General features: G+C 44.5%; 1 protein-coding gene across 2 annotated transcripts in view; it reads left to right on the top strand.

Annotated features, from left to right (window-relative positions):
• The first annotated feature begins 340 nt into the window (after nt 1-340).
• The window catches only part of KIAA0319 (KIAA0319 ortholog), a 68,924-nt gene continuing 50,446 nt past the window's right edge, over nt 341-18,818 (top strand). The window contains exons 1-4 of one of the 2 annotated variants that reach the window (XM_040353806.1): nt 341-522; nt 6,553-6,679; nt 13,692-14,419; nt 15,904-16,096. In XM_040353806.1, coding sequence (XP_040209740.1) covers nt 6,631-6,679; nt 13,692-14,419; nt 15,904-16,096 — 970 coding nt within the window. In that variant the 5' untranslated portion in view covers nt 341-522; nt 6,553-6,630. The remainder of the gene's footprint in view (nt 523-6,552; nt 6,680-13,691; nt 14,420-15,903; nt 16,097-18,818) is intronic. The other variant, XM_040353805.1, reaches the window with a different exon arrangement.

The following is an 18,818-nucleotide window of genomic DNA, read 5'->3' as shown; positions in this document are numbered from 1 at the left end:
GTAGATACTGTCAGTGAATGTTAAAAGACGGGAAATCGGGTTGCGGAAATGTATGTTAAAAAATTCTTCAAATGTACAAATGAAACGAATGATGTTTGGGGATGTTGACGTAGAGCCGCATGCAACAGCACTTGTTTGTTTGTGGATAAAGAACTGCTTTAATTTGGATTTGTCATCATCCACATGTCATATGAGTAAAATTGCTTGTCATTGTCATTAATATGTAATAAAGCATGCAGTACGTTTGGTCATGCACATTAAAATCAGTGAGAGCCTCCTCCTTATCTGCCATCATCTATCTGTACACATAGAGATGCATTGATCGTATCCACAGGGCCTTGTGTGTCCCAGCCCCACCTCCCACCCCCTGCAGCATCAGCAGCTCCACCACTCCTTTCACCTCCAGCTCATCTGTGAACAAGAGACAGGCATTGAAAGAAAGACATCAGGCAGCAAGCGATGTATGGCCGTACTGACTCACAAGCAACTGCGAGCATCTCATTTCCACCATCAGCCTACCAGGTAGGAAACAATGGACCGTGCTTTTCTTTTCTGAAGCAATCATTAGACTTGCCTGGCTAATCACAAATCATTGACATCTACGTGTCAGTTATCCTAAGGCCAGAAACTGCACTATCATGCTCTATGTGCAATATTGGATCAGGGTGATTACACAGACACAATATTGCAATGATGCATTTTTCTGCCTGACCAGTCCTGCTTGTAAAATGAGGTTTGTGTGTCAATCATCTGACAGCTACAAGAAGGTTCTGCCAGTACCATCTGCAGTATACATACACTTAGCAATTCAATTACAATTAGTAACGTGTAAGCCAATGCTGTACTTAGAATTGGTAATGTACTGTACTTCCATTGGTAATGGAAATGATCTGTTACTGTAGCTTTTGAATAAGCTTAAATAAGACAGCCATTTTGGGAGATGTGTAATATACATTGTAAAGGAATATATTAATGCATGCAGGCATGACGGATAATTAGCAGTGCTACAAAAACAAACTTTGCAAAGGATATCGAAAGGTCTTTAAACCTGTGGTTCCCAACATTGAGACCAGGGCTTGGTCAATTCTTCCAAAACCTTCCATGCCCCAACAATAAAAAAAAAGTTTTTATATTCACACAGTAAAAGTATGGGCTTAAAAATATGTATTGAAATCCTAAAAGACCCTGGATGGAGTGTCATTGCATGGAGGTGAGAGTTCTGGAAGGGGTTAGGGAACTTTGCAGCAAATTTGGCATCCCTGTAGAGCACAGGTGTCATACACAAGGCCTGCGGGCCGAATCCGGACCATTTCATGTAGCCCTCACACCTCTCCTGCAGCCCTCCTCTGGTCCTCATCCAGGCCCCTACTTTCTGCTTTCAAGCAATGCATCCAGCTTATTCCCAGCAGCAGCATAAGGAAAGGGGGTGCACTGTGATGTTAGGGAGACTGGGGGACTCAACTTCTGATGGTGGGGTGGCTCTTGACATCTAATATAATGGGAGGGGATGCGCTGGACATCTAATCTTACAGATACAACCGGCCCTTTTAAGGACAATCATAATGCTGATGCGGCCCACGATGAAATTGAGTTTGACACCCTTGCTGTAGAGGGTGAGATTTCTATAGGGGGTTGCAGCAAACTTGATATCACTGTAGCAGATGAGATTTGTGGAGGGGGTTGAGGGACTCTCCTGCAGACTTGGTGGCCCTGTTAGGGATGAGGTTTCTGGAGGCAGCGGAGGGGGGGGTCAACTGAGGGAACCGGGGTCTCTCTTTGAGTCTAGGGGCTTTGCAGGGGCACCGTGGGAGGCTGGTAGGAACTGGGGGCAGTGTTGGAGGTTTGGCACACTATGGAAGGGACTGGAGGCTCTACACAAAGCTTGGATGCATTGCAGAGTGCTGAGTGTCATGGTAAGAAATTGGAGGGCACTTTGGGGGCTGAGGTCTCTCAGGTCTGAGAACAGTGTGAACAACAGTGGGAGGTTTGGTGGCATCTGCAGCTGGCTGGAGGCCCGGGACGAGGGAGGCCATAGCCCATCAGTGGTCTCCAGTGATAATGAACTAAGTGAACATGTTTTAGAGTGGTAAGAGGAGCACTAAGTGCACTGCGCTAAAATAAGGGCATGGCTTATACTGTCCATAGTATAAAAAGGGAATGTCGAGCAGATAGAGGAAGTTGTGTAGTACAGCCATGGCCAAACGTTTTGAGAATGACACAAATACTAATTTTCACAAAGTCTACTGCCTCAGTCTTTGAGATGGGAAATTGCATATACTCCAGAATGTTATGAAGAGTGATCAGACGAATTGCAATTAATTGCAAAGTTCCTCTTTGCCATGAAAATTAACTTAATCCCATAAAAAAAAATTCCACTGCATTTGTGAAGAAGGCTTCAGGGTGCCCAAGAAAGTCCAGCAAGCACCAGGACCGTCTCCTAAAGAGGATTCAGCTGCGGGATCGGAGTGCCACCAGTGCAGAGCTTGCTCAGAAATGGCAGCAGGCAGGTGTGAGCGCATCTGCACGCACAGTGAGGTGAAGATTTTGGAAGATGGCCTGGTGTCAAGAAGGGCAGCAAAGAAGCCACTTCTCTCCAAAAAAACATCAGGGACAGATTGATCTTCTGCAGAAAATATGGTAAATGGACTGCTGAGGACTGGGGCAAAGTCATATTCTCTGATGAAGTCTCTTTCCGATTGTTTGGGGCATCAGGAAAAAGGCTGGTCCGGAGAAGAAAAGGTGAGCGCTACCATCAGTCCTGTGTCATGCCAACAGTAAAGCACCCTGAGACCATTCATGTGTGGGGTTGCTTCTCATTCAAGGGAGTGGGCTCACTCACAATTTTGCCCAAAAACACAGCCATGAATAAAGAATGGTACCAAAACACCCTCCAACAGCAACTTTTTCCAATAATCCAACAACAGTTTGGTGACGAACAATGCATTGTCCAGCACGATGGAGCACCGTGCCAAAAGGCAAAAGTGATAACTAAGTGGCTCGGGGACCAAAACGTTGACATTTTGGGTCCATGGCCTGGTAACTCCCCAGATCTTAATCCCATTGAGAACTTGTGGTCAATCCTCAAGAGGCGGGTGGACAAACAAAAACCCACTAATTCTGACAAACTCCAAGAAGTGATTATGAAAGAATGGGTTGCTATCAGTCAGGAATTGGCCCAGAAGTTGATTGGGAGCATGCCCAGTCGAATTGCAGAGGTCCTGAAAAAGAAGGGCCAACACTGCAAATACTGACTCTTTGCATAAATGTCATGTAATTGTCGATAAAAGCCTTTGAAACGTATGAAGTGCGTGTAATTATATTTCACTACATCACAGAAACAACTGAAACAAAGATCTAAAAGCAGTTTAGCAGCAAACTTTGTGAAAACTAATATTTGTGTCATTCTCAAAACTTTTGGCCACAACTGTACACCTAGATACTGGATAAGAACAGATGACAAGATTCACTTCCTGGATGCAGTGTACTGATGCTCCATATTTGAAATGCAGACATAATAAGCAGCTGCTCATCGAGAAAAAAAGTCCAACATGTCCTTTCTGCTGAGTGGAGATAGTTACAGGCTTATGAAAATTTGTCCATTCCCTGCTGCACTGGCCAAACTTCCATTAGTGTTTGGTCAGCTTGGTCAGGCATGCATATTCTTACTTGATTCTTGGTGAGCATGAAACTTTGCCTCTGTAATAAAGACCGGTCACTGCTGCTATCTCTCCTTTTAACTGGGGGAATGGTCTTGTATCTGCCTCCTCCTGTAGTTTGTATTATCAGCCTGTAGTGGGTTGGCCTGCCGAGTCCCTCCCATCCCTAATATTTGGGTTTGTAAAGGATTTTGGTGCACACAAAGTGGATTATATCCTGTGTGGTATTTAGGAAATACATTTTTTAATTTCAATAGATTTTATTAAGTTTTACAATTTGCAAAAGAAAAACAAAACAAAATGTAATAAGACACATAGCTTAACATTGTAGTCACATTCAGTCCACATGAGGTTGTAAAACGTATACAATTAGCTGGATTTAGGTAGGGCAGCATAACTTTCAGGCGGCGTAGCGTATCGTATTTACGCTACGCTGCCTTAAGTCAGAGAGGCAAGTGCTGTATTCACAAAGCACTTGCCTCCTAACTTACGGAGGCGTAGCGTAAATGGGCCGGCGTAAGCGCGCCTAATTCAAATTAGGAACCGGGGGCGTGTTTTATGTAAATGACTAGTGACCCGACGTGATTGACGGTTTTTACGAACGGCGCATGCGCCGTCTGTGTACATATCCCAGTGTGCATTGCTCCAAAGTACGCTGCAAGGACGTATTGGTTTCGACGTGAACGTAAATTACGTCCAGCCCTATTTACGGACGACTTGCGCAAACAACGTAAAATTTTGAAATTTTGACGCGGGAACGACGGCCATACCTAACATTGACTAGGCCACCTAGGGGGCAGCTTTATCTTTACGTCGGCGTACCTCTTACGGAAACGGCGTATCTTTACTGCGACGGGCAAGTGTACGTTCGTAAATCGGCGTATCTAGTCATTTGCATATTCTACGCCGAACTTAACGGAAGCACCACCTAGCAGCCAGCGGAAATATTGCACCCTAAGATACGACGGCGCAGGCCGTCGTATCTTAGCTAGGTTTAAGTGTATCTCAGTTTGAGCATACACTTAAACTTACGACGGCTTAGGCCCGGTACACACGAGCAAACATGTACGATGAAACCGGTCCGTCGGACCGTTTTCACCGTACATGCCTGCCAGAGGGCTTCTGTGCGATGGTTGTACTAACCATCGTACAGAAGTCTGCGCGTAAACATTACGCGGGGCGTGTCCGCGTCGTCGCCGCGATGATGACGCGGCAACGTGGGCGGGCCTGCCATTTAAAGGCTTCCACGCATGCGTCGAAGTCATTCGACGCATGCGAGGGACGGCGGGCGCTCGGACATGTACGGTAGGTCTGTACTGATGACCGTACATGTCCGAGCGGGCAGGATTCCAGCGGACGGTTTTAAAACACGTCCAGGAATATTTGTCTGCTGGGAAAAGGCCCGGCGGGCAAATGTTTGCTGGAATTCGGCCCGCTCGCGCCTACACACGACCGAACATGTATGCTGAAACTGGCCCGCGGACCAGTTTCAGCATACATGTTTGGTCGTGTGTACGGGGCCTTAGATCTACTGATACGCCGGCGTAACTCTTTGTGAATCCAGCTAAATGTTTCTGATTAAACTATGGAAGGACATGGAAACAAGGAAAATAACTGATTCCCCCGGTATTGGAGAGGTTAATTGTTAAGCCCACTCATGATCTCTCTTTAGTGTTCAGAGTGGCCTCAAGTTAAATATATATCTTTCCCTGCCAGTAATGTTGCATCAACTCATGTAACATATGGAATGGATGTACTACCAATAAAAGAAATTAAGCGAAACGGGAACATAAACATAATGGGCCAGATTCACAAAGAGTTACGCCGGCGTATCAGTAGATACACCGACGTAACTCGCAATCTAAGCCTGTTGCATGTTTAAGTGTATGCTCAAACTGAGATACACTTTAACCTACCTAAGATACGACGGCCTGCGCCGTCGTATCTTAGGGTGCAATATTTCCGCTGGCCGCTAGGTGGCGCTTCCATTGAGTTTGGCGTAGAATATGCAAATTAGTAGAATCCTGTTGAATTTATCCATAAACGATCTAGATGATGGGATAAGCAGCTCATCTCAGTATTTGCACACGACACAAACTTAAGCAGGGAAATAACTTCTACGCAGGATGTGAAAACCTTGCAACAAGACCTAAACAAAATAACGGGGTGGGCAAATACACTGAAAATGAGGTTTAATGTTGAAAAATGTAAAGTAATGCATTTGGGGGCCAAAAATATGAATGCAAGTTACTGCCTAGGGGAAGAACCTCTGGGGGAATCTAGGATGGAAATGACCTGGGGTTCCTAGTAGATGGCAGGCTCAGCAATGGCATGCAACGCCAGGCTGCTGTAAGCAAAGCCAACACAATATGCATTAAAAAGATTCACTCCAGAGATAAAATGATAATTCTCCCACTCTACAAGACTCTGGTCCGGCCATATCTTGAGTACGCCGTCCAGTTCTGGGCACCAGTCCCCAAAGGATGCGCTGTAACTGGAGAGAGTCCAGAGAAAGGAACAAAATTAATTAAGGGAATGAAGGACCTCAGCTATGGGGAAAGACTACAAGCATTGAACTTATTCTCTCTGGAGAGAAGACGCTTGAGAGGGGATATGATATTAATACCATACTGGTGACCCTAGCATAGGGAAAAAAAAACTATTTAGTGAAGGGGAATATAAAAAGCAAAAAAATCCATCGGATTAGATTCCATCAGATATCCGATCGCGTGTACAGGGCTTAAAAGTGGACTCTACCTGCCTACATGGGGTTAGGGTCATACGTGTTTAGGGACGTATACCACAAACACAGAATTGTCTGCTTTTAAATGTTCAGAAACTTTAACTGTCATTTTTTCTAAAGTAACATTCATGTTAGTCTCTTCTTATATTACAGGCATAATACAACATAATGAATAAGCCACAAAAGGGAAAGAGAGATAATTGAGGGTACACAGTGAAGTAACCTAGCATCATGACTCTGTGCCTTTGTACTTGGTTTATCTGGTTGTGCACTGTTACTGGTAAGACAATTCACTTGTATTTAAAGTGTAAATAAGTATAATTTAATAAATGTTTTTCATCACATGTTTATTAAAGCTTGTAATAACAGTGTACAGTCACCATGCAGTGCTGGCAAGTACTGTACCTGTGTTAAGTCTTCATACTGGTCCCTATGGAACTCCTAGAAACCTAGGGCCAAATCCACAAAGAAATTGCGGATCTTAGTTTTAGGCAGAAAAGTTACACTGGCGCAATTTTAGTATTTTAGGTAGCGATCCACAGAGCACTTACCTCTAAAATTGCGCCAGTGTAGCTGATCTCCTTGCATCTTAAGCGATCCCTAATTAAAATGGGCGATTCCCATTTAAATTAGGGCGCGCTCCTGCGCCGGATGGACTGCGCATGCGTGTGACGTCATTTTTCCCGACGTGCATCGCGCGTACGTAGTTTACGTTGGGCTTTGTGGATAGCGACGGGTTCGTAAAGTTGCGACGGGAAAAAAAAAAGTTACGCAACGAAAAAAAAACAACAAATTTAAAAAAAAAACGCGGCGATCGAAAAAAAGGTATGGTTTTGCATGGTCTACTAAAGTTAGTCCATATAAAACCAACCTTAGTTTTGCGCAAGCAAATTCGTAACTTACGCAAATGACACAATGCCTAAAGCTTTGTGGATCTCCGTAAGTACTAATTTGCATACGCAAGGAGGGATTTCGACTCGAAATGCCCCCAGCGGCGGATGCGGTACTGCATCCGAAGATTCAACAGCGTAACTAAATTACGGATGTCGGATCTTCTGCCTAACTTGGGAAAAATCCCTTTGAGGATCGCTCCCAAAGTTAGGCACAGAGATATGCAGGCGGAACAGCAGTTCCGCCTGCGTATCTCTTTTGTGGATTTGGCCCCTGGACTTTACATGGAGCTTTGACTGCTCGTTGAAGTTCTGGCATTTTACAGTTGACAGGAGGTGGGACAAGGATCCAGAAGGGTGAGCTAAATCTTGACTTCAGAATCAAATTGCCTGCAGATACACTCTGGTTTCTAATTTATGATTATCACAGATAATTGCAGGCACAAGTTATCTGCATTTCAGCACAGGTGTTACCTTAGGAATGTTTTTGACCAGGTCAGGTTCATTTTAGGCATCAACTATTACCTCCTCTGGATAGGTTTTACATTTTTGCAATTAAAGATAATATAAGTGAGTCATAAGAAAGCCAAGACTAGTTAATCACCTGTTACCTAAACTAAAAGTTGAGATAGACTTCAAGTAGAACAATAGGCAAAGCTTTTTTTTCATTTTTGGATAGGGAAAAGGAGAGTTTTTATTTATTTTTTTCTCCATCTGTGTCCCATTGCGGAGATTAGCCTTCACGTCCTGTCCCATAGCCAAATAGGCAGTTAGAGGAAATACAAATTTAGGGGATTCCTTGGGGACCTCCAGGTCACCACAAATATTCCCAGGGGGTACAGACGGCAAGTAAAAACTGACAAGCATTCTGATCCCTCTCCACTCTATCCAAAACTATAAAAAAAAGTTTTGCCTTTAGTTATACTTAAATTGGAGTTCCACCACCTTTCGGAACCCTCACCCCCTCAGGTGTCACATTTGGCACCTTTCAGGGGGGTGTAGATACTTGTCCAAGACATGTATTTGCACCCACTTCCCGGGCATAGACTCCCATGGGAGTCACTCCACCCCCCCCCCCCCCCCCCCCCGCTGTCTCCTGGGAAACACACTGGTCCCAAGAGAGAGCGGGGACCAGTGAGGGCGTGCCGTGCTACTCGTGCATGCGCAGTAGGGAACCGGGCAGTGAAGCCGCAACGCTTCACTTCCTGAATTTTTGGACCTCCGTTTTAAAGATTACCTTCAGACCGTAACTAGTGCTAAAATATGTGCATGCTAATATGCATTGTATATGTACACAATACAATGTCTGCATTGATGAGGAGGCTGTGGGCAGCAACATTCCACTCCAGCCTATTAAGTTTTTCCTTGATGAAACCCCACTAAGGTTTTTGCAACCGCTACAGTTATCCTATTTTATCTCATAATTCAAGTTACATCCATAAAAAAGACACATTTGGTTATTGGCTATTTTTTCATAATTACGGTATACCCCAAATACAGAAAGTTAATGTTCAGTAATATTTAATTCTATGTTCTGCGTGCTCAAAAAAACCCAAAAAAAACAACCACCAATCGCAATGTAATTGTTTTTTTTTTTTGTATAATCAAGTTTATTATTTTCTTCAACAATTAAAACACATACGTTCAACAGAAAGTTGTAAATAAGGCCCCTTTCAGACTGGGGCGGGAGCTGCGGTGGCGGTATAACGCCGCTAAAAATAGCGGCGCTATACCGCCGGAATTGCCGCGGGTATCAGCCGCTAGCGGTGCGGTATTAACCCCCGCTAGCGGCCGATAAAGAGTTAATACCGCCCGCAATGCGCCTCTATAGAGGCGCATTGCGGGCGGTATTGCCGCGGTTCCCATTGTTTTCAATGGGAAGGAGCGGTGAAGGAGCGGTATACATGCCGCTCCTCTCACCGCTCCAAAGATGCTGCTGACAGGAGATTTTTTTGTCTCCCGCCAGCGCATCGCCTCAGTGTGAAAGCCCTCGGGCTTTCACATTGAGTCTGCAGTGCAGGAGTTTTTCAGGCGGGATAGCAGCGCTATTTGTAACGCTTTACCGCCTGAAAAACTCCTCAATGTGAAAGGGGCCTAAGTATGAATGTCGACCGCGCAGGGTCTCATAAACTTTAAGGGGGGGTCCATTGAACAGACAAAACATAGACAAACAGTGCAAGATAACGGGCACCTAACAGGTGTCTCGTGGTGTAGTCTCAACCAAGAGGGGTGCTATTGTCTAATATGCAATGTAGGGTCGGGCTGCCATGTCAGCTCTTCATGGAGAATGCAATGTAATTGTTTAACGCAAATGCCACCTTCCATTGGTGGTTGAAAAATGCCCCCTTACAGTGGTGGTCAGAATACAATCTCTTCAGGCAGCTTGAAGGATCATTGGTTTCATACAGCTGGCTCTGCCTAGTGGCATTGACCCCAAACGGCTGGTCAAATTACTAACATGCTAGTAGTGGATTAGGCTTTACAGCTCTGGCTGCTATGCTCCAACGTACTGCCTTAACATGAAGTCAGGGCTGGTGCAAGGATTTTTGACACCCTAGGCGAAACCTAATTTTGCCGCCCCCTTGGCTCCACCCCTAACCCCACACCCTTTGACCTGCCCACGTATACCCCACCTTTCTAATGAAGCGCCCATCAAATGCAGCCTCACCAGAGCCCATCAATGAATGTTTTCTTGCTTCCATTAATTCTGGAGTCAGGACACAGACACAGCTCTCTGCCAGGCGCTGCGCCTCTGACACTATCTGTGAACGGAGCGGCGGCTGCCTGATGATGCTGAGACTTAGTTGCTTTCTGCAAAGGGAAGAGAGTAGGAACACCAGTGGCCGGGTTCCCTAGGCTGCCTAGTTTGCCTAGTGGTAGCATCGGACCTGTTCTCAACTGTGCCCATTATATACAGCCTCACCCAGCGCCCATCAATGTCGCTTCACCAGTGCCCATCAAATACAGCATTTGATGGGTACATATGAGGCTGCATTGATTGGCATTGGTGTAGCAGCATTGATGGGCACTGGTGAAGCAGAATTAATGGGCACACGTGAGGCTGTATTTGATGGGCACACGTGAGGCTGTATTTGATGGGCACTGGTGAGGCGACATTGATGGGCGCTGGGTGAGGCTGTATATAATGGGCACAGGTGAGATAGCATTTGATGGGTACATATGAGGCTGAATTGAGGCTCTCACACCTGTGCCCATTATATACAGCCTCACCCAGCGCCCATCAATGTCGCTTCACCAGTGCCCATCAAATACAGCCTCGCCAGTGCCCATCAAATACAGCCTCACGTGTGCCCATCAAATACAGCCTCACGTGTGCCCATCAATGCTGCTTCACCAGTGCCCATCAATGCTGCTTCACCAATGACAATCAATGCAGCCTCATATGTGTCCATTAAATACAGCCTCACTCCGCGCCCATTAATGCTGCTTCACCAGTGCCAATCCATGCAGCCTCACCTGTGCCCATGAAATGCCATCTCACCTGTGCACATCAAATATAGCCTCACCTGTGCCCATCAATGCTGCTTCACCAGTGCTCATCAATGCCGCTTCACCAATGCCAATCAATGTAGCCTCACCTGTGCCCATCAAATGCTATCTTACCTGTGCCCATTAAATACAGCCTCACCCAGCGCCCATCAATGCAGTCTCACATGTGCCCATCAAATGCCATCTCACATGTGCCCATCAATGCTGCTTCACCACTGCTAATTAATGCACCCTGGGGAAGGGGGGGGGACAGTCAATATACAGATCACATGCAGATCAGTCAATATACATACACTGATACACACATTCATTTTAAAATTCCATGTAATTGCCTAATACAATATCATTAACTCAGAGAGAAAGCACGTTTTTACTCACCACAGCAGCTCAGAAAACTTCTGACAACGTGAACTGCTGCATCTATCAGTGCACCTATCCCCAAGCCCAGAGAGCTGCCGCCAGCCACGCTATATCCCATGATGCATGCACTACTCAGTGCTAGTGACATGGCCTGGAGGGGACGGAGAGCTGCTGGACATGGAGGACACTACAGCAGAGGGAGAGCGGCCTCGGTGCTGGACACAGGTCAGAGTGTCAGACGGAGAACGGAGAGGGGGAGGGGGAGGGGGGCATGCTGATCTGCTGCCTGAACACATCTCAGAACGGATTGCTGGACAGTGGACACACATCGGAGCGCGCCTTTGGGGGGGGGGGGCAGAGGGGTTACTGGACACATGACATCTGGACATCAGGGCAGAGAGGGAGGGGATACACAATTACACATCAGAGCAGAGGGCTGGGTGGTTGCTGGACTGTACACAGACAACACATGCAGGGCTTCCATCTCAGCTGCTGTCCCAGCTCTCTCCCCTCATCTACGGCGCTGCAGGCTGGGAATATCGCTGTGAAGGTGCTGTCTTCACAGGCGCACCCACCCCCCCCCCAGCCTGGCGCCAAAGGGAAGTTTTTTTCAAAATTTCGGTCCAGGAGATATTTTAATGATCCGAATCCCCCAGTGGCTGGGGGATCCGGATTTTGCCGCTCCCCCTACCCTGGCGCTCTAGGCAGCCGCCTGACTTGCCTATGCCTAGCGCCGGCCCTGCATGAAGTGGCTCCATATATTCATAAAACACCCCTGACTAATTTAAAGTTAGTAGGTTGTTAGTCATGTATAAACTGTGGTAAAAAAAACAGTTGACATCAGTGTGCTGATACATTTTATTATCAATATTATTGGAATCATAACTATAATATTTCTTCATTATGTAGCACTATGGACACATTCATTACATTGATGTCATGCTGTATCTCCTTAAATACTATTTTATTATTTTTCTATTACTATTGTGAGATTTAAATGGTTCTCCCTGTAGCCTGCACTGTTTTAGCTAACTGTACATCTGTAATAGTGTGAAAATGTAGCACTAGAAATAATAAACAGTGACAATGTGTAACTGAAAAAAAACTCAAATGTGAGACAATCTATTCATATATAGATGGGATTCAGAAGAACATAACAAGTCCAAGGGGTATATCAATCCTTGAGGAAGACAAAGTCCATCACAGCCGAGTAGTTGTTCTCATGTGGAATCAGATGATAAAAAAGGTGTATAAAATATCAAAGGAAATATGTCATCCAATGTATAATTAGATTGTTTACTCTTATCGAAACCGGTGGACCAGAATGTCAGCGACAACTGGTCAGTAAGGCATAGATATCACGGTCAGCAGGTCGGCCACAGCGATCCAAAGGGTCCGGGGAACTCCAGAATCAACTCAATGGAATCTTAATGGCGACGACAGCAACTGGAGAGCAGGTGACCGGATTGGGTAGCCACATAAAACTCACATTCAGGGAGGTATGTAAAAAAAGGGGGAAAATCTTTGAAAGGAAGATATGGACAGCCGCACACCAAAAACCTTAAAAAGGTAGCCTTTTAATGGTAAAGGAAAGAAGGCACTACAAAAAACAGCAAGCAGTGGGGTATGCTTGCTGTTTTTTTCCTTTACCATTAAAAGGCTACCTTTTTAAGGTTTTTTGGTGTGCGGCTGTCCATATCTTCCTTTCAAAGTTTTTGCTTTGTGCATTGCCCGGCACCCATCTGGTTCTGAGAGGACACTGATTGCTTAGTACACTCACCTGGAGCGGCAGTTCTCCCCTTTCTAAAAAAAAAGGGGGGGGGTTCCGATGGTGCAGGTCAAAAAGGCAGGTTTTTATTGATAAAAACCGACATACATGAAATAAAATGTGATTACAAGTAAAAGCAATATGGGGAGCAGTATACTTGGTGATCACATTTGATTTGGATCGTTGTGGCTGACCTGCTGACCTTGATATCTATGCCTTACTGACCTGTTGTTGCTGACATTCAGGGGGCCACCGGTTTCGGTAAGAGTAAACAATCGAGTTATACATTGGATGACATATTTCCTTGGATATTTTATACACCTTTTTTATCATCTGATTCCACATGAGAACAACTACTCGGCTGTGATGGACTCTGTCTTCCTCAAGGATTGATATACCCCTTGGACTTGTTATGTTCTTCCATTCATATATAGATGGGATTCAGATTGTCTCACATTTGAGGTTTTTTTGCAGTTACACATTGTCACTGTTTATTATTTCTAGTGCTACATTTTCACACTCTTGCACTTTTGAATTTTTGTCACATTCGTATGTAGCTGCTCACTGTTTTTTATGGGTTAGCGCAATAATTATCTACACTTTATGTACATCTGTAATGACTGGTACATTTGGTGGTAGGGGGACAGGTTAATGTTGTATTTTTGTATATTAAAATTGTAAAATCCAATAAAAATGTACCTGATTAATAAAAGAAAAGAAAATTGGGCAAATGTGTCATAACACTTTTTTTTCACAACCTCCAGGATATCTATGTGACCAGTGCCGAGAGGGTGCCACCTTTGCCAACGCAGCTATATCTGCTAATTTACAAAATACACACCTCATCAGAATTCCAAATGCCAGGACTATGTCAGAGTGTGCTATAGCCTGTTGCAATCACTCAGGCTGTGACCTTGCCTGGTTATTGGGCAGACAATGTTATATTGTGGACTGCCAACATAAAGAGAGCTGTGAACCCCAAAAATTTGAGCACATGCAATCATACTTGACATTTGTTCTTAGGCCTTCTCCGAGATTTATTTCCTTACCACTTTATGATAACTTTGTGCCTAATGGAAAATATTTGCTTGGAGATCAAAGTGATCCAGAGGAGGATATGGCCAGTCTTAAGGATCTGTCCTCCCTAATCAAGAACCCCGGTCTGGAGGAACTTGCTGACTACACGGATGATTACGGTGCTCCTCAGTTGGATCTTCTCCATCCAAACCTAAACGAAGCAGACAAATTAAAGCCTGAATTGGACTTCATAAGTTGGCTTATGCCTGATGCAGTTAGGAACTCCACTGCTGTAGAGGTTGGCAGACGTAATGATGATGATGATGATGATGAAGCAGAGCATCCAAAACAAGATTCCATAGTGAGTAATGTTGTGTTGGGCAATGTTTCTGAGATATTATCTGGAGACCAACTAACCACTGCAATAGCAAAAGCAGACACAGTTTTACCAAGAGGAAGGGAAACCAATGAGGAGGTAAGCTATTTTCAATTTTTTCAAATTCATTATTTATTTGCAAGCTTACAGACAATGGGAATTTGTTCAAAATACAAAAATAAAATATTACAAAAGTTGAGACAGGGCAGATATCTAGGCAAATTTAAATATCCAACTTTATATCACGTTTGTTGTTTTATTACAAAAAGCTAATCAAGGTAGCTATTAGGAGTGTTCAGGTACATGTTTTCACTGAATGAAAAGCTCTTTTCAGTAGATAAAACAGGAAGTTAAGAGGATTATAGGTGAGGTGGTAAGAATAAAGGAAAAGAGGTAAGTAAAAACTAGGGTGAAGGTGCATGGGTAGGTTGGGACTGGGAGGAGGACGATGAAAATCTGTTTAGGAGAAAAGCCAGGTAAAGGGAAAATGAGAGAGGAGGAAAGCAGATAATAACTGATGAACGGATTTTCCCAGGTGGGGTTATTAGGCAGCTAGTGTAGAAGAATATAATACCATGTAGTAAAAAATTATATTTATTCACATGATAAAAAAATCGGGAAAGAATGAAATAGCAAAAGTGGATAGAATATGAGCTATGACAAGTACACAGTCAGCGTTTACATAGATATGCAATACAGTACACAAATAGTGTTTATACAGCCAAAAATATGTATTGTAGCATAAACAATCTAACGAACGTTTCGACCTACAAGGTCTTCTTCAGAGAATTGTGTAACTAAAAGGGAACACATATTGATTAGACATCATTAGACATATTGAGCAGCCATTTTTCACTCCATGTTAGTGTCCATGTCCCTTCTATAGCAGATAATAACTTGGGGAGGGATAGGGAGATATAAAAGGGATGTGGGACTTGAAAAGGGGAGTCCACAGGTAAGGCCCAAACATGGTGGGGTAAAAAGGGGAGAGATAAAAAAAAAAAAGAGATGAGGGGAAAGGAAAAGATGTATGATGTAGAAAACCAGTGCAGATATTTCCTGCCAATAAACATTTGCCTTCCTGAGAGTAGAGAAATCAGATTCAGTAGTGCCATGTCTTATTGAACACATCTAAATAGTTTTTTGTTGGGAGTGAGCCATATCTGAATGCAAGGAGGGGGTTCCTCTTGCCAGTGACTGGAAATACAAACATTGACTGAATTTAGAATGTGTCTTAAGATTTCCAATATATTATCGTGGATACTGAGTTCTTGTTCAGTAGAAATAATGATGCTTCAAAAGAAGTATGGTAATTAATTGCTGGAAGATTGAGGATTTCAAGGTAAAGAGCAGTATTTACTGGAACTGTTCCGGTATGAAAGCAGTTACTAAATCTCCATTGTGAAAGAAGTTGTGTAGGAATTGGAGCGTCCACCTTCCAAAACAAAGCAGCAAATATACCGGTAGTTAACATATTTTCTGATAAGTGCCTTTTAAACTGTATGTATGTACAGTATAGAGTACAAATTTTACAGTGTTCACCTTATATAATTTTTTTTTTTTTTTTCTTATCACGCTTTTAGCTTCCAACACTTATTCCCCAATCTTCTATTCTGGATGAAGTCTTAGTTGATGTTACAGAGAGGAGTGCAAACCATTCAACTGAGCAATTGGTATCAGTGCACCAGGTGGATGCAGAAAACACAACTACTGCTATGCCATCATATCCATCCATTACCATCAATGCACTGCCTACCTCCACTGCCCAATATCCATGTAAGTTGATGCAATGAGGACAACAATCAATATTTCAAATGCATGTATACAATAACTGAAAGACTGTGTAAGCACACAAAAAGGCTAATAGCTAGATTCACAAAGAGTTAAGCCGGCGTATCAGTAGACACGCCGTCGTAACTCTGAATCTAAGCCGTTGTACATTTAAGTGTATTCTCAAATTGAGATACACTTAAATGTAGCTAAGATACGACAGCCTGCGCCGTCGTATCTTAGCTGTCTAGTTCCGCCGGCCGCTAGGGGCGTGAACGCTGATTTACGCCTAGAATGCGTAAATCAGCGAGATACGCCTATTCACGAACGTACGCTTGCCCGTCGCAGTAAAGATACGCCGTTTACGTAAGGCGTTTTCAGGCGCAAAGTTAGTCGAACAAATAGCTGGCCTAGCCAATGTTAAGTATGGCCGTCGTTCCCGCGTCGAAATTTGAAATTTTACGTCGTTTGCGTAAGTCGTCCGTGAATGGGGCTGGGCGTAATTTACGTTCACGTCGAAACCAATACGTCCTTGCGGCGTACTTTGGAGCAATGCACACTGGGATATGTCCACCGACGGCGCATGCGCCGTTCGTTAAAAACGCCAATAACGTCGGGTCATGGTTTATTTACATAACACGCCCACCTCTTCACAATTTGAATTAGGCACGCTTACGCTGGCCCATTTACGCTACGCCGCCGTAACTTAGGAGGCAAGTGCTTTGTGAATACAGCACTTGCCCCTCTGACTTACGGCGGCGTAGCGTAAATACGATACGCTACGCCGCCTCAAAAATACGCCGCCCTACGTGAATCCAGCAGTATGTGTACATTTAGATAGTACACTTATCCTGACTATGTAGCCCCTCTGATTAAAAGGTACCTGAACTCTCTTCCCCAGCCTGACTAACAGCTGCAGCCAACAGCAATGTTCACAACCCCCTGCTGAAATCTTCCTTACTGCCGGCCAAATAGACTTCCTGTGGCAGAGAAACGAATCCTTCCCTGCTCTATCCAATATTAAAAAATATTTTAATTTGATGCTTTAACCTTTTTAAATACAATGAAAGGTTAATGCAGAATACAAGATGGATTGTGCAACAACTGAACTGTTGCAACTTCAGCCACACTGAATTGCATGGCAATAGAAATCACATTTTCAAGGGTGCCCAATGCCCATTCACATCAATGCAACTCTGCATGACACGATTATGGGAAAGGCTCCTGTACTACTTTTGTGTGATTCCCGAATGTGATTGGCCCCCATAGATTATTCAAACTACTTAAAAGTAGCATCCAAGTTGATCTACATAATCGCACTGAAAGTCTAATCAAAATTGCATTGCAGCAGTGTGAGCCTAGCCTGAGAAAATTGTATTATCTAAAACGGGGTCGGCAAACCCATTAAACGCAATCTACCTGTCGATCGCAGACAGGTGACAGGTAGATCGCCATTGAGTCTGTGCCCCGCCGACCCACAAGTGTTTCCCCCCCCACTTCATTGGCACTCTTTCTGTCATCGCCTACTTTCACCTCTACCTCCATCTCAGTCCCCGCAGATCACCTCCCTCTTCTCTTGTTGCCCCGCCCCAATCTGCTGTCAGTCACCGCAGGGGCCCAGGTGGGGTAATGCCATCCAGCTGGAGCCAACCCGTTTCTTCAATGGGGCAGCTCATCAAGAACGAGAAGGTGAGAGCAGAACATGGGGGTAGGAGAGGGGATGTGGAAGACGCTGGGAAAATTCTACAGTCTGGGACACATGGTTGGGGGACTTCTACACAATGAGACCTCCCCTTGTACTGAGGACATCCCATGTGTGGAAGAGTGACAGGAGCAAGTATGGGGGAGGGGATGAGTCCTGGACATGCTGGGACTTGTAGTGTGCAGGCAGCAGAGGAACCCCTGTGTGACATGAATGGACCACAACACTGACATAGTGTCAGGGGGTGGCAATGGTGACCTCACGCATGCTACAGTTGCCCGTGCTGTCTCATTGTCACGTTTGGTTCACACCTGGACAAGAGGGGCAGCTGGGGAGGCATATTTTCCTCCTGCAGCCACTGAAAGCTGGCTTTTCCTCCTCTCCCTCCCCCCCCCGGCATTCAGCAGCTGCAGGAAGGGGCCAGTAAATATTAGCGGAGAGATCTCCTGCTGAGTTGGCGGACCGCTGCAAGCGGATCCGTCCCCGTGTGGAAGGGGCCCAAGAGTAAAAGTCAAAGAAATGCCAACATTTTGGATTATCAACAAAACAGGAATAGAGGGGAAATCTTCCAATAGGGGCTCCAGTTCAGGTGACCCTGGTGACAAACAAAGATTTTCTTTTCACTTCATGCTTTGGCTGCGGGACAGGAAGTGGAGGAAAAGTGGAAGAAAAAAAACTGAAAGTGGTTATAAACATCCCTTACTCTATCGAAAATAGAATAAAAAAGTTTTGCCTATAATTTTGGATTATCAACAGAACAGGAATAGTGGGGAACTCTTCCAATAGAGGCACCAGTTCAGGTGACAACCAGGGATTCCCTCACTTCTGAGCAATTTCCTCTCACTTCATGCTTTTTGCTATGGGACAGAAGTGAAGGAAATCTCTAGAATGGGACAAAAAAAAAACTGACATGGGTTATAAACATCCCTTGGGCTCCATGCACACTATAAACTAAAAAAAACGCTGGATGGAAAATGCTGATAATAGCATTTTTGTGCCATTTTGTGCCAGCTTCTAGGAGCATTT

This window comes from Rana temporaria, chromosome 5 (assembly GCF_905171775.1).
Source record: "Rana temporaria chromosome 5, aRanTem1.1, whole genome shotgun sequence".
Lineage (NCBI taxonomy): Eukaryota > Metazoa > Chordata > Amphibia > Anura > Ranidae > Rana > Rana temporaria.
This window is presented reverse-complemented; position numbering and strand designations above follow the sequence as displayed.